The 27728-nt window shown below is 36.2% G+C and overlaps 1 protein-coding gene across 2 annotated transcripts in view; it reads right to left on the bottom strand.

Moving 5' to 3' along the window:
* The window catches only part of LOC136024986 (unextended protein-like), a gene marked incomplete at its 3' end in the record, with an annotated part of 99349 nt that continues 71621 nt past the window's right edge, over positions 1–27728 (bottom strand). The window contains 6 exon segments of one of the 2 annotated variants that reach the window (XR_010616991.1): positions 1–65; positions 2850–2927; positions 13248–13425; positions 18223–18375; positions 24490–24728; positions 26646–26778. Coding sequence is in view for 1 of the 2 variants with exons in the window: in XM_065700597.1 (XP_065556669.1) it covers positions 1–65; positions 13248–13425; positions 18223–18375; positions 24490–24728; positions 26646–26778 (768 nt within the window). 2 annotated transcript variants of the gene reach the window in all.

Raw genomic sequence — 27728 nt, 5'->3', positions numbered from 1 at the left:
ACTTATTGGCAATATTGGTACACTACATCGGTTAGGCAGTCGAGTTGACGAGCTTATATGGTTTACTGAAAAAAAATAATGATAATGAAACAGAATAAAAACCCACAAAAATAGAGGTAAGAGGCACAGAAGTAACTAGCAAAGTGGTGCAGCCACAGGAACGCCTTGGAAGATCTACACTGACTATCTTAAAAGGGAGAAATTTTACCCAATACGTTGAGATTACAACCACCCACTATAGCAGCACCTGTAGATTTGCTGTAGATTTGCATCTGAGAATAGCTTTCGTCCAAACGACTTTTCCGGTTAAGAAGGGGGGAGTGTATACTCTACCCAAACAAAAATACTTAATAATTGGCAATCCAATTGTTAATTTTACGGGTACTGATTCCGAAATAAGTGTATTCTGCAATTAGCATTTAAAATTGCATTCTCAGTCTTTTTTTTTCGACCCCAAAGGAACATTTAACACAGTTTAAGCAATGCGTAAAACTATGCCTATAAGAAACGATTGCATAGCCAAACTCAGTGATTGTTTTTTTACATCATAGTTTTTAATTACTTATTTCAGCTTCGGTCTGAAGATGTAGTCTTGTTTTGCTCTTCCTTTATGGTTACTTGTTTTATCACAGCGTTGAAAAGTAAAACCTAAAATTAGGGATCTAAATATGTGGCGAGGATATACCCCACACTGTTTTGAAAACAAACGATTCTTAATAGTATGTAATGTTGGCTCGATTTGATTTAAAATCAATATTTACTACCATATGTCTAAAATGTAGGGCTATATCACATTTATAATGAAATGTCTCTATTATACTCATTGAATGTGAGGAGAGATAAGTCGCAGATTATACAACATAAATTTAGCAGCAGAAGCTTGAAAAAACTGTTAGAAGATTATGCGGCAAGAACAAATAAAAATATAGCCGAAAATTTGCAATTTCAGAACTATTTGAAATTATGAAACGATGAATTGAATTTCACCAAAGAGAAATGAATTTCGCGGCAAGAAAACATACTTTGGGACGATTTCAATGAAATTGCAGTCTCTTTCCCAGTGTCTTTTAAATATTCTAAATACTAACGTGCAATGTCAACTAAAAAATCCTTGGTTTAGATTTTGACTCGAAAAGTCAAATCAGGCTGTCAGAAATTCGTTATCGACATTTATTTTTCAATTTTCAGGGATTTCTTGGGAGGTGGCCAGAGCAAAAGCATTGAAAAGGGTTTAATAAAAAGGGGCATTTATCATTTTGTCACCCTCAGGTAGCTTAATATTGCGATGTTTATTGTAGCAATAGTACCCTCTTTCTTTTCATAGTTTTACCATGTTTTAGTATCAATACATTTCTAAGAGTTTGATTCAATCTTTTCAAAGGGAATAATAAAAAAAAAAATCTAATATCAGGACCTTTTTATTTAGTGCAAAACGTCTCTGTTCTTGGATCTTCAGTTTCGTTGTACTGTGGATAAGCCTTATATAGAACAGTAAAGGAATCAATAACACTTGTAATACTAAAAACCTTGTCTTATAACCAGTTATCAACTGGAGTTCTTGAATACTAAGGATTTTACAGATTGGTAAACATTAGAACAAATAAACAATAAAACAAAGAGCAAGCTATATTACAAAAGAAGCATGGAAATTTTGGAGGTGATTAATACATGCAAGATCTGGGTTAGAGTTCAAGGATGATAGTTGGGTTATCAGCAGGGACAAAGTTTGAATTTCAATCCAAATATAGATAAGCAGTCCTAAAGAAAATGTAATATTTTTAAGTAGAAAAATGTTTTTCTATCGGTCGTTTTTCATCATTTTACAAACCATCAAACGAAAATTAAAGATTTAATCAGTTAAACCCAATAAATTTTTTTCTTATTCTAAACTCTCTCTTCAAATATAAAGCAGAATAAGAATTTGTGAATATTGCGCATATTATTATTTGTTTCTTCCTTGTGATGGCAACGATTAAAACTGTAAATCGACAGTTACTTTATTACATAAGATATCAACCGATAAAGTGCAGCCTCTGCATGGGATTGATTAAACGAAAAGTTAGCACAGCGTGCAGCAGAGGCTGCACCGATAAAGTGCAGCCTCTGCATGGGATTGATTAAGCAAAAAGTTAGCACAGCATGATGACATTGAGAGCAAGTTCTATTTTCAGGAATGAAAAAGGGAACTTTTTTTTAAAATCGTACAAATCTGGATATATTTGGGCAAGGAGCTTAGGCCTGAAGGCCCCTCCTCCTCTCTAAATGCCAAGGATGAAGCAAATGTAAGTCAAGAGAACATACCGCAGGATTACTAATGAACAATGAAGCTCTTCGAAGCGTAAAAATAGTAGATTAGCAGTTTTTATAGGTTTTCTCTATCTTGCGATAGTCACGAAGTCAATCAACTCTATCCCTCAATTTAACAAAGAAAGAGAAAGAGGAACAGATCTCATAACTGAAATATAAGTTATATTGAGGAAATAAAAAAAAATCAGACATCTAACTGGTGTAGACGTGTTGCTTACCCATGATTAGAGTTTATAAAAAGATGACTTAAATTTAGGAAGGTAGTTGAAGAATCAATTCCCCTACTCCCTTTATCCATATCCCACAGTAGAATAATTATTAGGAAAAGAGCACGTATCTTAAGTAGCTGTTATGAATAACTTCCTTAAAATTCTCAGGGTCAAAGGAAATTTTCGTTTATGAGTTTGCCTTATTTGCGGCTTGAAATACAATTTTCACGCTTAGAACAGCCGCATAGTGGTGATTAAGCATACAAGGGTGAACATTACACAATATGGACAGAACAAAAATAAAAGGGATTATGTCGACCAGTTACTACTCACGTCTTTTTTCGAGCCTGAATAGTTTCTTTTTGTGATAACCTTCGGCCCGAATCTTAATTCAAAAGTCAGTTCCGTTACCTATCAAAAATAATCAAATTCAGCATAGTTTACTTTTTTCCTTTTTTCGCATATTATTAAAGAACTTCCAAAAATAATAATTAATAACTCAAAATAGACAAAACTATTTTGCTATTGACAAAAATGAACAGACTACTTTAAGTTACCTGAGTAATACATATTAACACCTTACGCCTACTAAATCAAAATACATAACTCAGTAGGCGAGGATTTATACCGCTCGATTTCGTCTCTTCTGGCATCAAAGGTTTTTTTCTATTGGAAGCTAATTATTTTTAGTATGACTATTAAGTTATTAGAGCTAAGACACTCAAGTAACTTTGTAAGCTAATATTAATAACAGATTCCAGGATAAGGAATCTAACAGTATTTCATGGCTTGTGTTATATCAAAGGACTTCGGTTACTTTGAGTCCTTGCTATTTCCTGTTAAAGGCCTAAAGAAAACTTCAGGATTTTTATATGTAGGAGGATGACAAGGAGGTAAACAGCAGAAGCTTGGATAAAAAGAATCCATACGCTTGCTATAGCCAGAAATGCTTAACCTCTTCTCCCTTCCCAAACCACACTCCCCAGAAGGACAAAAAAAAACTCAAATGTGGTTTTAGCTAATAGCTTTCTGACGAGTTATTTGCTCTTTCTTTTCTTAGGTTAGTCTAAACGCCTAATATGACATTTTTTCTTTCTGACGGTTTTCTAGAGCTATAATGACAGAAGGGTTGAGATGGCCTGGGCTCGTTCTGTGGTTGGAGGATACCGGATCACCACAAATGGTCTTTTTCAACCAACCTCCAAGGGATAAACGAAAAGCAGGTCGTCCTCGGTTAGGGTGGGAGGATGTCGCAATGAAAGATTTAAGGGAGATAAGAACTTACTGGAAGGTTGATTTGGGAGAGACTTTGTAAAGTAGGGAGACCTTGAACAGATTGGGCTGGAGGAAGAACGTGCATAGCTGTGTGAGCATCAGGCGGCTTGGTGCTGCAGTAGTAGTAGCAATATGAAAATTTGCAAAAAGGTGACTTAGGCTTCAAAAATAACATAAAGACCTTTAACGAAGTTCTCAAAATTGTCGCAAAAGCGAAATTCTTTGAGCTCGAAGGAATTAACTGGACTGAATGCCAAAGATAAGGTTTTGTCAGCTAGTTGGTAAAAAAAAAGATACAAGATATAGCGAAAACTTTTAAAGTATATGCTCTAGTTTCAAACAGTGCAGGTGGTGAATATAGGTTATGTGAGAAAGCACTTCACCAACGGAGTTAAAGCACACAGACTTACCGAATATCATCTAAATGCTTGACGAGTTAGAGCCCATCAGAAACCTAAGTATAAACAATATCTAAAGCTAAATTGTTATGACAACGAATAAACAACAAAAAACCTGAATAACATCTATTTTTCTTTGTTGGCAAGCATTTATAGGATTAATTAAATTACGTCGAGATAATTAAAAGAATTTACGTGAAATAATTTGTCTAATGATGCGGATTAACCATGTTTTTTAAGGTTTGAAATCTAATTAAGAGTGTTTAGAAGGAAAATATACCCTTTCCAAGAGTTCTAAATCCCTCAAGAATTAAAAACACTGCAACAATTCAAAAGGAACTAAGACCTTCATAGGGAAGGGAAGAAACTAAAAACAAATCTGAATGGCTCAGCTTTTAATATTAGCGTCTGATTTTGCCATTAAGACACGGTTAGGACAATTCTAGTATCAAAAGCTGGATTTTCAAAGATATGCAGCACAGCCTAGGTATATATACAGTCATGCACGTTTATTTCTGAGATGGGACACATCAGAGGGCCACAAACATACGGTGGTCAGCGGACTGAACTACTGAGTAATTTTCTAATAGCATATCAAAGCGCAGCGAAAATACATAAATTCGACATTGCGCACGCGCGAAGGAAGAGTCAAGGAGAAATACGCAACATATGCAGTGCTTCCATTGTCCCCGAATTTTCGGGGATTTCCCCGAAAATCGAGAAAATCCCCGAAAAGAAATGTCGTTCCCCGAATCCCCGAAAACTCCCCGAAAATCTTTCGTTTCCCATGATCTACCCGAAATAGAGTTAGTGGAAGGCTCACTGTTCGCTCTACAATTTTAATATTGTTTTGCATCTTTATACTATGGTACGCTAGCGAACGTATGATATTGAAAAATATAAAACGGAATTGAGCTTATAGTTTGGAAATTCAAATCATCTAAGCATTGGAGAGTTCAAGATAAACCGGTTGGATATAATATCTTCTGCTTCAAGTTATAATTATCTCGTGAGTATTGGTGATTCTTCGTATTTCCTTGATTGTTTTACCATACCTACACTTTAGACAAATGTGATTGCACCTGAATGCTTCAGTTTCAGTAGAAAACCAGTTTCAGTAGAAAACAATAGAAAACCAAGTGCCTCTGCGAAATTGGACTGGTTTCTGTGCCGACGCAACAAACTCAATAATGGGATGTCTACCTGGTCCCACCCAAAATTTCCATCCCCCCTACTCTCAACCTCTATTTGGAATCCTCCCTAAAGGACAAAGTGCAACAATATATACGCAAGCACCAAATGTTTGGTGCTTTGGAAGAAAAAGGGAGGTATATTGTATATCAATACTATTGCAGAGTCCTTCAGGGTTATAAGTCCCAGGAATATGAACACACTCAAAAAGAATGCAGAGCTAAAGAGTCAGTCAGTCTGTTTGAGGTTCTCAGAGAAACACCAATCAGACCAGTGTCCATTGAAAACAATAGAAAGTCAAGTGCCTCTGCGAAATTGGACTGGTTTCTGTGCCGACGCAGCAAACTCAATAATGGGATGTCGTAATTCGGTAGCAAAGCTGATCAGTGACAATTATCCGTGGGTGGTAGTAGCCAAGTGTAGTTGCCACTCCATTCATCTTTGTGCTTCGTATGCCTGCAAGAAGCTTACCAAAACTCTGGAAGACTTATGTCGCCACGTATATAGTCATTTCTCTATGAGCGCTAAGCGAGTTGCAGTACTTGCAGTACTGCAGGACAGCCTAGTGGCTGTCCCTCCATGCATGTGTGCGAAGAATCCTTGAACAGTGGAGCGCATTGTCCCCCTATTTCACTAGTGCCAATTTTGATGATCCCACCCATGACAACGAACTTGACCTTAGTGATCTGAAAAATCCTTTTATTAAGGTTCTAATGATGTTTGTTGACTACGCTCTAGGCCTTGTGAACGACTTTAATGTATTGTTTCAATCGAAGTCACCAATTTTCTATAAGCTGAAGACGGAAATACTTAAGCTTGTTGCAACCTTGGCTATAAACTATATGGATGGAACCTACGTCAGAAACTGTACCGATCTTTTGGCTCTTGACGTAACAGACGAAAGCCATTATGTTGACGTTCAGAAGGTCTATCTCGGGTATACTGCAGAAGAGGAGTTGGCATCCTTGGTCTCGTCTAGTCCAGATATCTCACAGTTGGAGGTGAGGAAGGTCTACATAACAGTAAGAGACTTTTACTAGGAGGCCATTATCCAGATAAAGAGACGCTTTACGTTTGAATGTGACTTTTAGGAGTTCACAAGTCTACTTGATCCTGTCAATACTCGAAACTTGAACCCACCTAGCTTAGAAAATTTTCTAAGAAGTCGTGGGTTGCCTTCGTGGAAATAGGCTCTAATTGACAGGGAATGCCGTGAACAAAGCACTGTTTCTTTGGCGGGTTTAGACATATGTACGATGAGGAGTATTGGAAGTTTATCTGTAAGCAGACATACCCATGTACAAAGCCGAGGTTTGAAAACCTAAAAAAAGGTTTTAGATTACTGATTTTAGTACTGATTACTAGATTACTGACTATAATACTAGATTATTAGTGAGCTCTTGTCGCGTCCAAAAAGTAACCAGTTATTTTTTCCTATTGAATGTGTCTGGACTTCTAAATTAGCATAATGTCAAATGAGAAAGAAAGACTTGTGCATAATGCTTTACTAAATTATTTATCGCGAGCGCTCCAAGCAAATAAGACTGATGAAATTTGCGAAAAGGCAGTGGGATTTTATGACAAAGATACTATTATAAAAGCTAAGGATTCACTTTGGCACTATTCGAATACTTCGAGTCACAACGTTGCTCGCCAAAAGATTGCCGATAATGTGTTAGATATGCTGAAACTGATCCAGTTATGTGAGACTAACCGGATCAAATTGCCGAAATTCGTAATTTTTGATCCTACGGAGGTCCCAACTACGCCTGGTGAATTGAGTGCTATTGTTGCTCAAAAAGTGACAGAAATCTCCAATAGTTTGAAGGACTTTATAGAAAGTGAGAAAAGAGCCCGTGCAGCTGAGAAACTTCCTACATCTATGAATCAATTAGTCTCCACCGGCCAAGCCTTCCTATGCAGTTATCCTCAAGAAGCCTCCCTTAGACCTTAAAAAGCCTGACTCCTGTAAAGCTTATCTGGAGCATGTTTGTGGAGAAGTTAGTGGGAATATAATCGAGCTTCGTCCCAGTAGAGAAGCCTGGAAAGTAGTCACAAAGAATAAAAGTGGTGCCGAATCTATTATGTCACGCATAACCGGGAATAACCCTGATGTCGAGCCTAAACTCCAATGCCCCTCCTTTTTCGGTATTATCCGTTATGTTCCTAAAGACCTGAATAAAAATAGCCTATGCGATCTGATTGTCAACTGTTTGAAAGCAACTCAAATCCGAAACACCCGTTCGTTTAAGCTTCTTTTTGAGCCTAAAGAGGACCTCGAGTCTTCTATTCGCTTTCCGCCCATCATAGGGTTCGAAAGACTCCCCATTAGTATATTTCAACGCTTGCCACCCCAATACTTTTCTTGCCAGTCATATGGTCATTTTGCGTCTGCGTGCTCAGGTACCCGAAAATGTTCCAGGTTTGGTGAGGCTGGCCACTCCACAACCAAAGATAATCCTTGTACCAAGGCACTTAAGTGTGCTCTTTACAATTCCTCCGACCACCCATGTTACACTTTTAAATGTCCTGTCACTCAGTCTCTTCTAAATAATTCCAATGCCTGAAGAAACCTTAAAAATTGTATCGTGTAACATCAATGGGAAAGTTCTACCGAAACATCACCTACTGTCTGAACTTTGCTTGCGGTTTGACGTGGTGGGTCTTCAAGAACATTTCTTGTGAAGCGATCGTCGTCAACTGTTGGAGTTCACGTCTTCTCATAATCTGTTTTTCCACCATGCTAAGTCCACTCGCGGTAGGCCTTCAGGTGGTTTGGCTCTGATGATACGGAAAGAGCTACTTGGTAACCTAGTTGCTAAGTCTGACAGTTTCCTTGCAGTTGAAGTTTCGAATGTGGTCATATTCGTTGTTTATTTTCCTACTAATTACCATAATGATATGTCTGAGAGGAAGTTCTCTCTCACATGTACTTCTATTGCCAAGCTAGTATCAAAATATGAAGATGAAGGCCTAAGTTGTCTCCTGTTTGGTGACTTTAACTGTGAACCGTCTGAGCCTGAAAACAATAGATCTCAGATCTTGCTCCATGCTTGTCCAAGTCTCACCTATGTTGGAAATGATCGTGATTTTACGTACATAAATCAATCCAGAGACGCCATTGGGGGGGGGTCAGGGGGGGGGGGGCAAATGCCCTCCCCAGATTTACCAGGGGGTCCAAGCTTCCACCACAAAGGGCCCTTTGTCAGCCATAATAATTCATTATGTCCAACATAATCCATTCTGTCCAATTGATTTGAAATTACTGCACGCCTATTAACCAAAGAGCGTAATTACTTAACGACCCTTGGGGTAATTATGCTATTTGCTATTAATCATTGTAAACTTTAAAAGTAGGTAAGATACATAATAAAATTCTCGAGTTCTGTCAAATGCCCATTTCCTAGATGATTACTTGACACGAAATGAGTCGGAGGGGGGGGGGCAAGATGGAGTTCATGCCCAACCCAAGATTTGGTCCAAATGGCGCCTCTACATCAATCTGACTCCGCGTCTAAGTTGGACTATTTCTATTGTTCTTCTATGATTAAACCTGCCTCTACTACTACGGTTCTTCTTGATTACTCCATATCCGACCACATGCCAATCTGTAATTATTTTCAAATAAAGCCCTTGCCCCAAACTTCACCCACAAATTTTCCACCTAAATGGTTGTTCAGCCTCAACTGGGAAGCTGCTAACATCGATTCCTACCAGAGTTCATGTGACTACGTGCTGTCGAAGATCCGAATTCCTTTCACACTTCTCTGTTGTCTGAACATGACAGTAGACTCAGAAAAAAACATCCTACTAAACATCTACTGTTCTGAGATAACGCATGCTATCCATACAGCTGAGAAAACTGCAGTTCCGGTCCGCAAAATTCGCCACGGCACGGAAGTGCGTAACTGGCGGAATAATCCTAATCTCCTGGCCGCATGTGATTCAGCAAAATTCTGGCTACAATTATGGGCAGATTGTGGGAAGCCGCGCTCCAGAGTAGTCAACGCTGTTCGTATTTACACGAAACGTAAATTTTCCAAAGCCATCACATAGCATAAGGCTAATGAAATTGCCCGTACCAGCGAGATTGTCGATAATTTGCCTCCTGCTTTATGGCATCTTCGAGCTAAGAACAAATCTTCCAATGACCCGCCCTGCATGCCAGAAAAAGACTGGTGCGACTACTTCAGAGACCAAATTTCAGCCCCTAATTCCTACCTAGGTAATACCTTTTGCCAGGCCCTCGATAAGGAGCTTCAGTTTTCAGTTAAGGATATTGGTGTCCTGGTCACTCCGTCCTTGATGCGTTCCAAAATTGATAAGTTAAAAAAAAAAAGAAATCTAAGGGCATTGATGGTATATCTGGTACTCATTTAAGCTTTACCAGCAATCTTCTCCTAGAGAACCTTTCTCTGCTATTTCAAATGATTTTCGTTACTGGCATCGTTCCAGACAGCTTTGGTGTTGGATTGGTCCATCCTATTCTCAAAAAAGGTAAACCAGCTGACCAGTGCGCTTCATATCGACTGATCACCGTTTCAACTACTTTTTGTAAGCTATTTGAATCCCTTATTTTTGATGAAATTGCACTTCGATGCACTACTCCGGACGATCAGTTCGGGTTCAAAAACCACTCAGGACAGGAACACGTTCACAGCGTTCTTGCAAATCTTCTTATTGATGCAGATAAAAATGGTGACCTCCTCGTCTTTGGAGCACTTGATGTTAGTAGAGCCTTCGATTCTTGCATCCATGGCCATATCCTGCTCAAAGCCCTTTAGCGAGATGTTTCCTCTTGCATCCTTTCCCCTGTTTACAGTATGTACAACAAGCTCTCGGCTGTCATCCTGATCCCCTCTCCGTCCGGCATTTATCCTTCTAAAGAAATGCTGAGTGTCAAGAAAGGCGTATGTCAAGTTGGCAAAACTTCTCCATCACTGTTTAATAACGCTATTATCGAAGCACAGCAAGTAATAAAGCCGTCGTGCTTTCTTCGTGGGATTAATCTTTCGCTGCTAAACTTTGCTAATGACATTCTTCATGTTTCTCGTTCGATATCTTTATTTCAACAAAATTACGACTCACTTCCAGCGGCAAACAAGCAGATCGGACTTTCCTTCAACGAATCTAAAACAGAACTTCTTTTTTTCAATGGTTCAAAAAATGAGCTTTCAATTAACCTCTCCGTTTAAATTGGCGACACTCTGATTAAGCCTTCTCAGTCCCTTACGTATCTTGGCCTTCCTATTTCTTCTACATTGAAGGACACACGCTCAGCACTGACAAACCACCTCTGTTCCCGTCTACGAGGGTCTTACGGATTACTTGTTGCCAATAACTATCGTTTCAACCGTCCTCTCCTTGCCCAGCTTTACAATGCTTTTACTACCCCCCATCTGCTTGCTCTGGTTCTCTTCTGGAAAATATTCACAGCTACCGAAAATAAAGCCATTTGCATCGCATTTTACAGATATGCTAAGTTTCTCCTGCGTCTCCCTTTGTGGCACAGCAATGGCAACATCTCCAGGAAATATAAGGTCACCAACCCTTCCATGGCCATAGGGAGAAGAATCTCCAAATTCAGTACCAATGTTTTAAGAGCCAACCACCCCTGGACTAGTGTTATTTTATAATATTTGTTGTGGAAGTGTATTTAAATGTTTGTGCTTTTCTTTCTTTTTCTTTTATATACTCCGTCTTTTCCGTTTTTGACGGGTAATAAATTAATAATAATAATAATTACATAGGTACACTGCCATTTTCTAACGTTACAGCAGAACGCTTGTTCAGTACCCTCAAAGATTTGAAAACAGATAAACGAAATTGTGTGGCGATAATATCGGTTGCGTGTAATGGGGCTAAGACTAAAACGGGAATGAAGAGACTCAATCTCCTCTTCTCTTGTCCTTGACCTTGAAATGACGAAGCTTCTGTCAAATGTTAAGGCTTCTGCAACTGCTGAAGAAGCAGCTACGCTTATTTCTCGTTCTGTGGCTCCCTAGGTCGTAAAAAACGGATTGGCCAAGATTCCTAAACAAAATTCTTTTTATTTATTTTAAGTTTATCTCTGCAAACCGAATCTTACGCATGAAGACCTTTATGGTCTTTATGGTCCCTAGGTCGTAGGTAGTGTGCTTAGTTTAGCTGATATTGAGCTTCTTCGTGGCAACTTTCAATTACATATTTTTTTTTTGTATAATTGAATATAATTGAAACTTGAAGGCTTTATTTTTTCCTGCACAGTATAGTACAAACAAGGTTTGTTGCAAATACATGTTAGATCATTCGAAAATTCTTTTGGCTTTCCCATCTCAAAATACTGCCTTTTTGGTGCAGAAGAAATTGAAAAAGCTGATTTCCACTCAAGGATTTAAGCAGGCCTAAGTGTTTGAAGCTAGGTAGAACTGCCGGACTGAAAAGGCTTTTGAAACACCAGTCAAGAAAATAAAACCTGTATATATTTTCAACCAATCAGAGAAAAAACGGATTGGCCAGGATTCCTAAACAAAATTCTTTTTATTTATTTTAAGTTTATCTCTGTAAACCGAATCTTACGCATGAAGACCTTTATGGTATTTGTCCGGGATAAATTTTTAACGGTATTGAATTGTCTAGAGCTCTAGACGATTTTTCCGGGGAGAGGAATAATTTTTCCGTGGAGATTTCTAAAAAAAAATGTTTGAAATAAAATAAAAGATTTTTTCCGTCTGAAAGTACACCCAAGGAGCAACATTAAAATGAACAAAAAATAATATATATATGAAGGGAATAGCCCCTTTTTTTTACGCTTAAGTTCAGATTTAGTCCCGATTCTGTAAGAACAACTTCCAAAACAATTGAAAAATGTGAAGCTTAAGTACTAAAAAACTTCAGCATAAATAAATGGGCGTTTAGAAGGGGACAGTCCTCTTACTATGTAATCGTTTCTATTCGTTTTCAGTTTTAATTCTGTTCCTTGCTTTCAGGTGATTTTTTAAAATTAAATTTCTGGTATAAGTTCATGTTTGCTTGCCGAAGAATTTTCGTTAATTTCAAGAAATCATTGCACATGTTATTGCTTTGTATGAGATTATTGCCTTTCTATAGGCTACTTTATTTTCGTCGTCTTTCTGAAAATAAATGACATGAAAATCTTGTTTTCGTGCTACGGGAATAAAGCAGCAAAGATAATATAGAACCTAAAGCAACAAAGTTCCAGAGTGTCATTCAGCCTATTATTTTTTAATTTATTTAAAATAGTTCTGAGGTTTTGTCTGCAATACCAGCAAAAATCGTTTTTAGCTATGGGTTCCAATCCTGTACTCTAGAACCTACTCTGTTAAAAACTTGATTTAGTACGCGGATCCAGTCCTACTTGAGCCTGAAAACGAAGCTATAACCAATTTTGGCTCCCAAATTTTGTAACAAAACTACATTTTGAACTTGCCCCCGAAAATTCCCCGAATCTTGAAGACTTGTCCCCGAAAACTCCCCGAATTTTTTAAACTTGTCCCCGAATTTTGAGATTCGAGAGTGGAAGCCCTGAACATATGGTACGTCCCAAAACTCTTCAATGGGAAGATAGGAACTTATTGTGGTTAGGAACCTAGGCTTTGGTTAGGCAGCAAAGTAGAAATTAATACACGGTACATTAATTCACGTTACAAACCAAAGATCTCACATAATCTTGGGAACACAATAAGATATTGAGAAACAGATAAAAGAATTTGACCCAGAAATATTTAGACGCATGCCATAAATTTCAATTTGAAAAAGATCTTCACATAAAGTCTTCCGTATTACTGCAGCTGAGTTAGGATAATAATATATACTAATGCTACGGCTATTATATTAGTATATTAGTTCTAAACAGGGCAAAGCTTACATGGAAGAGAAACGGTGAGGTCTTCCTTTCTCATACTCGAACTTCGGTCCCTTCCATCAGGTACTAAGGATTCTCGACTTCCTCTCAAAGAGGCTGAAGTACTTGCACTTCTCGTCTTTCTGTTTAATCCTCCCGGCAAATTTAACTTTGCAGCCAGTGCACAAATCCCGTCAACAGACTATAAAGAAACCAAAACTTGGTTATAATAATAAAATAAATTCAAAAGAAAAATGCGAATTTCAGGCACTACAATTACTCTTGCCAACATATAAGATAGGTTTGGTTTTTATGTATAGATAAATTGTTTATATTTGCAATAAGCAATCTCATATGTAAAAATGGACTCAAATGTTTCATTTATACGGTTTAAATTCCAAACATCTATTTCCAAAAGTAAGAAAGAATGCCAACACCATTTGTTACTCATTCATATATGAACCATACTGGCATGCATAGGATGATGGTAGAGGTCCCTTAATACCCGCCCCTTCCTTCAGGAAAAATTATAGCCTAGAAATGAATATTTTTTTTTTAATATTTTGAACCCCCCAGGAAAATGATCTGATCCTCCCCCTAAGAGTCAGAACTTTCTACGAACAGGATCTGAATGTTACTTACAAAAAATAAACAAATAGATATTTGGGGATAACACTTTTGATGCTATTAGAACCAATAGTATTTTGCGTCTCCTGACTTTTTCTTTTGTCAATTTATTTTCAATAAACTCGAAAGCAAAATTTTGTCTTTTTTTAAATGAAGCTGTTACTACTTTTAATATAATTTTACCTTGTATGGATCACTTAGCGCAATGTTAATAATGTGATGAAGTGGCATACATATGCCACCTAAATTTTTTATTTTAATTTTGTTCCGTATTGTTCGTTCACAACTTTAAAGAATTATCTTCTCATGTCCATCTAAGTTATCTAAAGATTTGGCGAATCAATTTTATTTCAAACCAACCTTAGTAATTAGAAGAAAAAACTGCAACTGATAATCATTTCCCGAACAGCAATTAGAATAACATGGAAATGAACAAAAAAGAAACGATAAGAAAAAGTTTAAAGGTTTTTCAACAAGTAATGTTCTAGATCAATGATACTTTTGGGAATGGTTTCTCCGGTCAAATTGGGTCCTGAGGTTTTAAAGTAGCTGCCTCTATTACTTACCTAGTTATTAGGCTTGTAACTTCCTAGGAAAACAGAAAGACATTTCATTATTTTGGTGGGGAAAAAGGATCTATGCTGCCATCTAGATTTTTTCCTCATATTGAAAATTACTGAAAACAAGTTCCTCCTTTAAGAAAACTGTTGTGGAGGATGCACCAAAAAATGTACAGTGTTGACCTATGCGCTTAGCAACAAAATCAGGAAGGTGCATAATTTAAAAAAAAACAAAATAAAGAATATACCATTAGCTAATACCAATTTTACAAGAGTTGAACATTTCTCAGGCAGCTTACAGGTGTTTTAATGTGTTTTAGTTAAAAGGCCTTCAAAAAAAGGAAAAAAGAAAAAAAAGAAAAAAAGTGAAACCCAAAATGAGGAGGCATAAAGACACATCATAAGTCAAACTTAGAACAAACAGAAATTTCTAAAGGAGACCCGAGACGGTCAATCATTTTGACTAAAAGCTTCCGTCAATCAATTGGTTCAAGTATGATTGACCGTCTATGAACCTGTTTGATGCTTGAGTCAAGGGTTGACGGTGATTGATAGAAAGTCTGAGTCGCTCAAACGGTTGACACTAACGATTGACCGTCTAGACTAGTTTTGTTCAATTATTGCGTCAGTCACGTGCCAACAACAATGGAAGACACATCGAAAATAAGCATAAATACGGAACGCGAGTTTACCGGTTTATTAATAGAGTTATACCTTGGGAAAATGTTTTAAGTTTTGAGACTTGTCCTGTGTTTGCACATAGTATTTATTATTGGGAAGTAAAAAGACATTTTTGGGGTAGGGCGATTTTTATGTGGGGGAAATTCCTTGCGGGGTGGGTGATTTTCCAAGGAGAGAATTTACCATGGAGAGGGAAGTTTTCAGTGATGAACCTTCAAAGGGCAACACACGGGGTAATTTACCAGAATTCTTATACGAAATTCATTTTGACCTGCTTTCTCTTTGCCAATTCAATTTTATATTTGAATATAATCCACAGAATCGTGGAGGGGGGGTATTTTCTGGAGGAGAGATTCTCCATGGGGGAATTTCACTTCTGAGAAACCTTCCGTTGAGACATAGGGAGGGGAGAATTTCAAGGAAAAATTTTTCGCGGAGGGAGGATTTCCGTTATGATTCGAATAATGATTAGGAATTAAAAAAACATCATGTCTCTTTTTCTTCAAACGAAAATGGGGTAAAAACAATTTTCCAGGCGGAATTGTCCGCAAAAAAAATTTTTATGGGGAATTTTCAGCAGGGATGGAATTGACTGGGGGAAGGGGTATCTTACACGGGGGAAACTTTCCAAGGAGGAATATACTGGAGGGGATTTTACAAAGAGAGAAAAGGTGTATTTTTCGGCATTATTTGAAAAATAACCATAAATTAAATAAAAAAACAACTAATTTTTCAACTAAAAGTAACGAGCAGCATTAAAGCAAATAGAATTTATCCCATATACGAGGGTGGATTCCCCTCCTCAGTACCTCACTCTTTACGCTAATTTTAACCTTTTGTCCCAATTATTTAAAAACAACTTCTGAAACACAAGAGCCATTTAATTAGTCAGGAGATTTTTGAAACACAAAAAGAAATTTTGGCGTGAAGTATGAGGTATTGAGGAGGGGTTTATCCCCCTTATACACGAGAAAATTTATACTATTTTAAGTTTTAATGTTGCCCCTTGCTTTCAGTTGAAAAGAAATGACATTTTTAATTTTCTCACTCAACGGGTGAACCAATTCTCAGGGGAAAATATTGACATGTTGCTGACTTGAAGAGCCAAAAATAGCCATTAGTTTATTTTTCTTTATCCCGAGCCCGAGTAATTCCAATCAGGGTCTTTGCAATGTTCATTCATGTAATGGAAGCCTTTTTATTTTATTCAAACTTTGGAGAAAAAAGTGCAAAATACTCTTTAATTGCAAATCTCGTTATTAAATTTTACCAAACCCTAAATTTAATTTGAACAAAAACGTATCAGAAATATCGGAATCGACATATCAACTATCGAATATCGAAAGTAGCAATATCGATAAATCGTTTAATCAAATTATGGCCCAACACTACTCTGAACTGAAACTAAAAATCTGATCGTGAGTTAAATTAAACTTGAAATTTACTTTGGTCAAGATTGAAGAGTTGATTAAAGGGTCGATTGAAATGCACACATCAATCAAATGACAGAAGCTTTTGATCAAAATGATTGACCGTCTTGGGTCTTCTTAACGTTAGCGAAGTCCATACTCATTTTCACAGACGCAAATATTGATAGTCAATTGTCTTACCAGCAGACAAACAAACAGATGAAAGATAAATCCGCCAATCTTGGCAAAAATCGGATAAATATTCATAAATACCATGTTCTGCAGGAAAAACGAAATTACTATTAAGGTAGTTAATGTAAAAAACTATGTTCTGTTATAGAATTTTTTCTACGTGCTGTGGCTAATATTTTCTCATAATGCCAGGCAGAATCTATTGATGATAGTCACTAAATCAGTTAATAGCATCTTCATTTGTAACCGCAATATCCTAGGGAACAAATGGATATTATTTCATACTAAAACCTGCTACCGATTTTCTTTGATATATAACTCAAGAAAAAGAGAAAATCAGCCACATAAAAAAAACTGAATGGTATCGAATGATATCGATACCATTGAATGATATCGATACCTGAATGATATCGAAAGTAGCAATATCGATAAATCGTTTAATCAAATTATGGCCCAACACTACTCTGGACTGAAACTAAAAATCTGATCATGAGTTAAATTAAACTTGAAATTTACTTTGGTCAAGATTGAAGAGTTGATTAAAGGGTCGATTGAAATGCACACATCAATCAATTGACAGAAGCTTTTGATCAAAATGATTGACCGTCTTGGGTCTTCTTAACGTTAGCGAAGTCCATACTCATTTTCACAGACGCAAATATTGATAGTCAATTGTCTTACCAGCAGACAAACAAACAGATGAAAGATAAATCCGCCAATCTTGGCAAAAATCGGATAAATATTCATAAATACCATGTTCTGCAGGAAAAACGAAATTACTATTAAGGTAGTTAATGTAAAAAACTGTGTTCTGTTATAGAATTTTTTCTACGTGCTGTGGCTAATATTTTCTCATAATGCCAGGCAGAATCTATTGATGATAGTCACTAAATCAGTTAATAGCATCTTCATTTGTAACCGCAATATCCTAGGGAACAAATGGATATTATTTCATACTAAAACTTGCTACCGATTTTCTTTGATATATAACTCAAGAAAAAGAGAAAATCAGCCACATAAAAAAACTGAATGGTAGGTAGCAATGTTTGGTAATGAGCACTCGTGGCCTGTAGCATATGATACAAGTCTTAAGCTTAAGTTGACTTTTACTCATTACAAATTTTTGCATTTATACTCCCGATGTATTACTATTCAGCTCATATTACATTATTATTAGATTGTTTCGTCCGATGATATAATGAAACAAATTGACTCTCAGAACTTACTTTTCAATTTGTGTAAAACTTTATTTTTACTAAGCTATTTTATTACCAAGAAGCTTGGATAGTTTGTTAACAAAAACATTTGTCTGTAAAGCATTATTCTGCCAACAAGGGCACACCCAGGATTTTTGCACGGGGGGGGGGGCATCAACAATTTCTTTATATGCATTTTCGTAACGTTTTTACGAGCCGGACAAAATTTCGCGGAGAGGGGGAACTCAAACCCAATGACCCCCCCCCCCCTGAATATAGCCTTCTCAGCTAAGATTCTTTCCGAAAGAGAAAAATATATTTATTTATTACTTACTGGCTTATCTGTAAATACTCTACTATTTCTCTTTGAAGATGGACGAGAGTTACACTGACTGTTTGGAAGGCTAGTTAAAGGACTTTTGTGCTTCGCAGCCCCTTCTTCTGGAGTTGTCACTGCCTCGGTGTCTTCACTTTCGATATCTAAAACCTGAAGGAAAAGAAAAAGAAATCTGAAATCCTTTCAAATTATTTGGTTGGTTGGGGATTGAACTCGCTATTTAAAAAATTTTAGATTTAGAACTACGAGGCTGTAGAACAGAAGGGAAAGAATAAGGCCCGTATTTCGTATAAAAAAAGAGGTCAGGTCGAAGAAATCTAAAGCAAAAAAAAAAAAGATAAAATTCAGCCAAAAAAAACTACACACATTTTCAGAAAGAAAAGTTACCTTTAAAACACACAAATTTAAACATGTTCTACAAATAATCTTCTTTTTGCAACAAACAAATGAAATAAAACGGAAAAAATTTAACTAATATAATGATTGAACGTGGACAAGCTCACAACTTCAAATTTGACAAGCAGACCTTACCAGAAAACATTGAAAACTTTTCGTCAGAAAACTATAGCGAAAAGACATTGTTTAATTAGATATATTGATTATATAGGGGGAAACTTTGCCCAAACCATAATAAAATACCAAGGGAAGTGATAATGAAGTCTGATTCTTTAAATTGGCTACGTAAAAGCTCACACAGTATTATATCTTAAAATGCAAGGAAAACAAGGACTTCGTGTTTTAATGAAAAGAAGTCCATATACAGTTTTCGCTTCTAGCGGGCGCTGAATTAAAAAAGTCAAAGTGAGTAAAATGAAACCTACAATGGGTCCAGGAAGTAGTCCTTGACCCATAAGATGCGTCCAGTGCCATTTTACTTTATTTTGATGTCCTTGGTACTCTAACCATTGATCTCATCTGTGCATCCTGTTACATTTACAGTTTGTAGGCACCACAGTACAAATATCTAGATAGTATGATCACACTAAAAAATATCTATCACCAAGAGTCTCGGCGCGTATAAGAGCTCCTCCTATTTACTTTGTTTCAGCGATTCATTGTATATTTCTCATTTGCTCGATCAACATTGAAAAATGGTACATACATGTATTATTTGTCATTGCGAAAGCAGAAATAAAGGGGATGAGCCGCCGAAGTAGTTCGCTACTGTCCCATCTCACAGGTATGGCTTATGACTTGACTGAGAGGCAGATCCAGGGGACAGAAAAGGAGGGTTTGGGTTAAATTTTCAGCAAATACGGAAATTACCCGTGCTAACTTCTGATTAACACTGCAAAAGGGAAATAGCCGAAATTTCATAAATAGCGGGAGATGGATCCGCGGACTGGCGGGACTATTTGAAATTTGTTTGCCACAAAATGTTTTACCACAAAGAGGCAACCTAATAGTTTTAGCACAGATTATCTATTAGGTTTCACAAAAATCTTTGGTGTTAGATAGTAATATTGCGCCGTGGAGCGTCAAAACTTTTTTCTTCTTGGTAAGGAAAAATATTCCCTTGAATCTTTCCTCTTTTATACTCTTTTTTTTGGGGGGGGGCCATAAAAATGTCCTTCAAAATGTTATGTAGGACCTTTGTTTTTCTTCTAATAACTGGTAGAGTAGCTCTATCCAAAAAATATCTAACGCCTATTAAGAACTGTTTGTCATGAAATTCCTGGCGAGTTTTCAGAAAATTGAAGGACATCAAAAGAATTGCATTTGTATTATAAGAATATAAAGTAACACTTATTGATATTATTGTTGAAAATATTGTGCCACAAACTTGCAAATTACGTAAAACTTCTCATCGGAAAGCATTTTTTATGACTCATTAAGTTAACCCTCACGATTCTTTCCAGTTTCGAGTTACGTACAAGTTTGGTAGAAACCTTAGAATGTTTCAGGATTATGTTAAGATTATTTAATCATTCTAGTTACCAAGTTTATTGTCAGTTGAAATATCAAAACTGAAATATCAATGCGAAGCACCAAACTTCCTAATCAAATTTCATCACATTATTGCATTGTTCAAATAAAACGTATTTTTACCTTGATTATCCTCATAAATTCATTCTGTATTCTTTTCCATTCTCAAACCAATGTTATCTCTACCTTTTGCATTATTACAGCTAGACTTATTATTTTCCTTTTTTTTATCTCTTCAATGTATTGCATTCTTCCCTATCCCCTAGACGCTCGATTCCTCTTCCTCTTATTTCTTTTCCTGATCTCCAGGCTGTGAATACCGATGCCGCAAACGTGCCTACCCATGAAACAATCTACTGTCGCTAATTATTCTCTTGCTTTAGATGTTCTCCGGAGGAGCTGCATCGCGGTCCAGCGTTGTCTAATGGTTGAGATAGGAGATGATTGTAGTGTCTAGATATCTGTATTGTGGTAGGCACTCATGAAAACTAAATTAAGGCTCTGAACAAAAGATGAAAAAGTATGCTTATAAATATAGAAATACATCGTCACCTATTGCAGATAAATAAACATGTAGTGCACATGTTTATTAACAGCAGCACCGTGCAATATCATATTTTAATTTGTAGTATAAATGACATCATATCATTTCTAATGCAGTGTTGCAATTTCATTTTCGTGACTGTTTTCAAGTTTCATTATTTTATGCTCTTTATGAATGATCGATTTTATTTTTATTTTTTATCCTTTTTCTAGAGCAGCGTTGGAAATGCACAAGGCTCTAAAATGTCTTTAGCTTTAACAAGAAAAACACATCAGGCAGATTATCACAAAACCTCAAAATACACTGTTTCCCTCAGCTTTCATTCTCAGAAAAAAGGAATCAAGTCAAATAAGTACTAATGAATTACAATTAATGTCTCTTGAATTTAGAGATCCATTCACATGCTCTTAAGGAAAGATAATGTGATCATAAACTAGTGTAAAAGACTAGTTTTGGAATGGAAATATACTAATGGAACTACACATTGCAGTAATTTTTGTGTAAGCAATAGATTGAATCTGGAAAAGAAATACGTATTTTGTTGTCCTAAAACTGTTCTTTGCAGTATAAAAGAGAAATTATCTAACAGAAATATAAGAGGGTAACAGCCAAAATGATGTTCCAGTTTTATTCAAGAGCTCTCCCAAGAGTACTCTTGAATAAGCATAGAAATTAATTTTTAGAAAATATGTCATTTAAAAGATATAAAATGCGCTATTGAATGATCCTAAATTTATTTATATTTGGGTAGTTTTTTTTTGCATTTCTGAATATTTCCTGCTGAAAAGGAGACTTGAGGCTCCAGCTAGTTTACACATTTTTACACTAGTTTACGTGAAGTTAAAAGACTGTCGCGGAACTTTTCCTCCATTTTTATGCGCGGTTGTATTTACGAAGTCACAGAAGAATGAAAAGACAAAAAGAAAAAAAAAGAAAAGGTTGAACCACTTTTGATACCGGCACGGGAGCTACGATAAGCATGAAGACCAAATTGAACAAGAAATCACAACACCTAAAAAACCGCATTTTAATTAACAGAGAAACAGGAAAAAAGATACTCTAACATATGTATGACGAAAAAAAATTTCTACACTTAGAGGTGAAAGAAAGCAGGCTGAAATGCTGCTCTATGCACAAGAGTCCATTATATCAATATGGTATACGGTGTTGTTGGAACAAATATGGCACAAAGAATGACTCGTATTCAATTACAAATGCATCTTCCCAAAAAATTATATACCTAGAAATGGGAATAAGCAGGATGAAATGATTCTTTTCGGCAAAAACTAGACGATATGCTATATGTTGCAATATATCAAATATAGTGCAAACGAATGGTCTTTCGTAATGGTAGTACATAAACAAACAAACTTTTATTGCTTACTAGCTGTTGGGGTGGCGCTTCGCGCCACCCCAACACCTAGTTGGTGGGGGCGCTTCGCGCCCCCCCGCGCGCGTAAGTCGTTACGCGCCATATTAGTTACGCGCCATTGTAGTTGTGTCCCTATGTCCCACCTGTGAATATAGATAGATATATATATATATATATATATATATATATATATATATATATATGTATATATATATATATATATATATATATATGTTTTTAACTACGTATAACTTGCGAATATACAACATTCTTTGCTGTCCCATTGTCTGTGCATATAAATAGATTGTCAGGTTTACCGACTCTTGAACATGCAACATATAATGGTCAATGGGAAAACAATCCGTATTCAGATCTATACCTCATGATTCTAATGATTGCCCTTGAGCTTTGTTGATGGTGATTGCTAATCGACCATTCCCTGAGTCGCCATCGTCATTTATATATCCCCCTGTGCACCCCGGCGTCCCCTTTGTAGTTATGTCCCTGTGTCCCGGTCGTAATTTATATTCCCTGTGTCCCGGTCGTCATTTGTGTCCCGGTGTCCCAGTCTCTGATTTCTCTTTGAGTGTCCCGGGCGCCATTTATATTCCTTGTGTCCCGGTGTCCCGGTCGTCATTTATATCCCCCTGTGCCCCCCGGCGTCCCCGTAGTAGTTGTGTCATTTATATTCCCTGTGTCCCGGTCGTCATCCCGGTATACATTCGTTTTTGAATTGGTATATGATGAAATAAATTTTTAATTTTTTCCCTTTTTTTCCTTTTAGTTTTTTTTTATTGGTTTTGACCTTTTTTTAGGTTTTTTAGTTTTTTTCTTTTTTCTTTTTAGTTTTTTTTGAAGTTTTTATCTTTTTAGTTTTTTTATTTTTATTTATATTTTTTTAGTTTTCTTTTTCTCTTTTATTTTTCAGTTTTTTTCCTTTTTTTAGTTTTTTTTTCTTTTTAGTTCTTTTAGTTTTTACCTTTTTTAGTTTTTTTTAGTTTTTTAGATGAAATTTTTTTTAGTTTTATTCCTTTTTTTCTTTTCAGTTTTTTTTCGTTTTTTCTTTTTACTTTTTTTTTTAGCTTTTTAGTTTTTTTTCGTTTTTTCTTTTTACTTTTTTTTTTAGTTTTTATCTTTTTTATTTTTTTTTATTTTTATTCTTAATTTTTTTTTTATTAGTTTTTAGTTTTTTTTGTAGTTTTTGCCTTTTTTAGTTTTTTCAGTTTTTTTTTTAGTTTTTAGATTTTTACCTTTTTTAGCCTAACCAGGATTTGAACCTGGGACCTTCATTCTCCGTTCTGACACCCTCTCTCACCGAGTGACTACTCCAGCATGTTCATTTTGGTGTTTTAAATGGTATATTATTAACCAAATTAATGTGTTTTACAATATACTAAGCATCGTCATAACAAAAATGACGACAACTAATTTCATGACGTCAGTCAACACAGAAATTAAGTTCTGAAATTAAGTCATGAAATTAGTTGCCGTCATTTTTGCTTTGACGGTGACGTCATTCAAGTTATATAAGACATATGTTCACGTAGAAATCTATTAATGTTTAAGTTTACAATGACTGATGAAGATGCTCAAAGAGTCTATGCCAAAAAACTTGCTGCTGATAGAGAAAATCAGAAAAGAAAGCGTGCCGAGGAACTATCAGCAGCAAGTTTTTTGGCATAGACTCTTTGAGCATCTTCAACAGTCATTGTAAACTTAAACATTAATAGATTTCTACGTGAACATATGTCTTATATAACTTGAATGACGTCACCGTCAAAGCAAAAATGACGACAACTAATTTCATGACGTCAGCCGACACAGAAACATCACGTCACCTGACAACTAATTTCATGACGTCAGCCGACACAGAAACATGACGTCACCTGATCCACAGATCCACAGACAGACAACTTATTTTTATATATATAGATTTATGAATATCTTTTGCATTTCTAGTTTTAGTCATTTTCCGTTGACGAATCTATTCTTTTCATTGCACCCCATTACTATTGTCAGATTTTCCCCTTCTCCAGTATCCCCTTTTCAGCATTAGGAATTAGACCGGATTCATTTCTTTTGACGGCACATGCGTCTGCCTTTGCTCCGCCTGCAAGATCTGGACTTAGCTTTAGAGGAAACATACGCTAGTCCATGCTGAATGTCCGGTGACTAGGTGGGAAGTTGATTAAGTACACCTTTTGTGGTAAGTTCTAAAACTCACTGACATCCATTTTTCTTGAATGGCTGAAGGATAACAGGGCCTGACAAAATGATTTTAACATTAGGAAGCATATACTACGAAGCAAAAAGGGTTAAAATTAACCTATCCAAAAAATTGCTTATTCCCTATTTATAGCTTTTGTTTCATTGGCGGAACATTCCAACCAAACGAGGGATGGGTGAACAAAGAAATACCAACCTTTTCTAGCTCTTTTTCCATTTCCGCAGCGCTTCCGAAGGCATTTTTTGTTGTCTCTAGATCCGTTGCCAATTTAGCTTTTTCGTACAGACCTCGTTTAATACGAAGAAATGTCAAGTCAGTTATTGCACGGAGTGTAAAATCAGGTACATAGCCTCGGACGGTTAACTCGGATTGACTGATAGTCGATACCGTTCGAGGGACGTGGTTACTAGTAGTCGAGTCGACGTTTATCGCGTCTGTAAAAAAAAAAAAAAGTTTAACAAGGTATAAAAAGATAACATGGACAATTACTTCTGAAGAAGGTAAAATTTTACGCGCAAGGCTTTACTGAAACGGATATAATAGCATTTTACACAATTTCTAAAATTGGAATTATTGCCAAAACTCTACAATGTCTAACAAAAATAAACCAAAAGTCAATATGTCTAACACTTCACGAAAGATCATCGAATTAGCCTACCTCCTAAAGTAAATTCATAAACCATTACAATTACTAAAGTACAAGGCAGAACACTGAAGGTACTGTGTTTAATCATTACAATCATTAAATCATTTTATGTTGTCTTAGCCATTAGATATCTAAAACATGGTTGTGTTGATCAGTTTACTCTTTTCGAGAGGAGGGGGACCTGGAGACACACTCTTCGGTAGAGCATCGGTGAGTCAATAAAAAAAAATCCAGAAGTCTTTTTGCATGAAGCATTAGACATACAAACAACACAGATAATTTAAAATTTCATCTCCGTCCTGACTAATTTTTCAATTTTACCTGCATTCAAATGGGTTTCTCATTGACAATTATTTAGATCCTTTTGAACTATTTGGCCTATTTTGTATTATTAATAAACTTGCTTAACTATTTCATATGTCTTAGCCCATTCATTAATTAACACGTTTTACAAATATAAAATTTGAAAGCGGCAGTAGTTCAGCCAGCGGCCTGCAGCCTTTTCAACGAAAGAGCCAAAGATGCAACGAGCAAACAATTTTGGTTTCGCAATTAGTTTCAAGGTTACTTGCACATAGTTTGTTCGAGAAAGAACGAAATATGATTTCTGGGAAAACATCCGAAGGTAAATTTTCTTTTGCAGAAAATCTAAAAATTCTAGAGATTCCTTCGAAGCACTATTGCTGGCTAACACAAGCAGCCTTGTTGAAATGTGCTAGTCTCCCCCGTGTCACGTACCCCTTACTCTACAACCAACCAATAGCCTCCAAGTGACTTACACACCTGCTCGTGCATATTTGTGACTAAGTCACATTTAAGGGCCTAAATAACCACATGTTACTCGGGAGTCGCAAGTTGACCACTGAGTTTGTCTAAAATGCCATGGGCTAGCCAATGTAAGTGCACTGAATAAAAATTATCTTTTTATTCAGCTTCTTTCTTTACTAATTTTTACTACTTTCCGAGAAGGTTTAAGCTCATTCTGATCTTTCAGACCAATCGATGCATGTTGTTACGTTCCGCTTCAACTTTATAAAGTCGCTGCTTAAAAACGAGGAAATACATAACATGTGTCCAACTCCGTAATGAACTCGATGTGACCTGAAAACATAAGTGAATTAATCTCATTTAACCCAGTACAGTTCTATTATCTTCGGCAAAAAAGAAAAAATCCATTTAGTTTCAGCTAGGAAACTGGACCACTTAGACACCAAGTCCATGAAACATGGAGGAAATAAAATTCAAAATAAAAATTATAACTGATTTTGATGTTCGATGTATCAATCATTAGACTGAAAAATAAGAACAATTAGATGCTGCTTATGTGCCTGAATATACGCATAGTTCTTAATCACGTTCTAGAATAGACTTGGGGGTCAATTAGCTTCGATAAAAAAACAAAAAAAAACTAGTAATAAAAATGTTTTTTTTATTTTTTGGAATTAACCCTAGTTTCAGGGAATATCTTAGAGATTTAACATTAAAACTTAAAACAAAATGTAACAAGTGTAATTTTTCAGATCTACTTCTGAAATTCTTAACTTATGTAACCAATGAAATGTATTTAATTTGTAAGAAGTATGGAGGTTAAAACTTAAAAACAGAAAAAAATTAAACTGACAAAAAAGTAAAAAAGAACTATAGAAAAAGGGATTGGAGTTGCATGGCAAAACGACAAAGAAGGATAAGGAAATAAAGTTCTCACCTCCGGGAGACCAAAGTAAAGCACCAGTCCCGTAATATGAGAAAGGCCCAGATTCAAAAACCAAGTTTTCCCGTGTAGCCGTAACTTCAACATGGCCTTCTAAAATCAATATAAAATAATCTGCAATCTTGCCCTGAAAATAAGAAACAGAAATGAAATTGAAGAACAATGCAAAGAAAAGCATCGATTTTTTGGGGAAGAAACTGTTAGCAATAACAAACGCCAAGCTAGCGTCACAAACGACCAGAGGGAATGAAAGACTTTTTTTCAAACAAAACTGTTACATCAAAACTTAAAGGAATTTCTGGGCAAAACTATAATTCAGCCAGTACTACAGAGTTAAGAAATAAAGCCGTTCAACCCTGAAAGTACGGATGCTTTTCATCATTCAAGGATTTAGACAGAGAAAAAAACCGGTGCTGATTCAGAAAACTTATTTAACAGATAAACAAACAAACGCGTTTCTTTCAATATTTTGGCACTATACGCGTATATCAATTTAGAAAACCAAACAATGGTTCACCGCTTTTGCTCCAGCATATGCAGCTACTTTTTCAGATGTGTAGTCCCCAAATCGTTTTGAACCGGAAAACATCATGAAGAAAGGAAAAAACACAAATGAGTGTGGAGGCTACAGGCCGATTACTGTCTCAAGTACGTTGAGCAAGGTGCTGGAAAAAATGGTCCTTCGCGAAGTTATATCAAAGTGTGTGATAGACTACAGGCAGTTTGGGTTCCGAAAACACCTCAGCTGTGCTTTCGCCCATAGACTTATAAAGGACATTCTTGCCAAGGCTGATTCACTTGGGTTATCCGTACATATATGTAGTGTTGATATTTCCGCTGCATTTGATTCAGTAATCCAGTCTGCTGCATTCCAAACCTTGCTACATGCCGGTGTGAACGCTCATATAGTAGCTATGTTATCATTTTGGTACCCTAATAGCTAAATAAGAGTGAAACTTGGCCTTGAAAAACTCAGTGAGCCATTTAAACTAAAGAGAGGACTTCGACAAGGTTCTATCTTAAGTCCGATATTATTTAACACGTTGACTTCTAAGGTTACAAAACAAATTTATGGCG

This window comes from Artemia franciscana, chromosome 3 (genome assembly GCF_032884065.1).
Source record: "Artemia franciscana chromosome 3, ASM3288406v1, whole genome shotgun sequence".
Classification (NCBI taxonomy): domain Eukaryota; kingdom Metazoa; phylum Arthropoda; class Branchiopoda; order Anostraca; family Artemiidae; genus Artemia; species Artemia franciscana.
The sequence above is the reverse complement of the archived record's forward strand: the minus strand, read 5'-3'. Positions and strand labels throughout refer to the sequence as shown.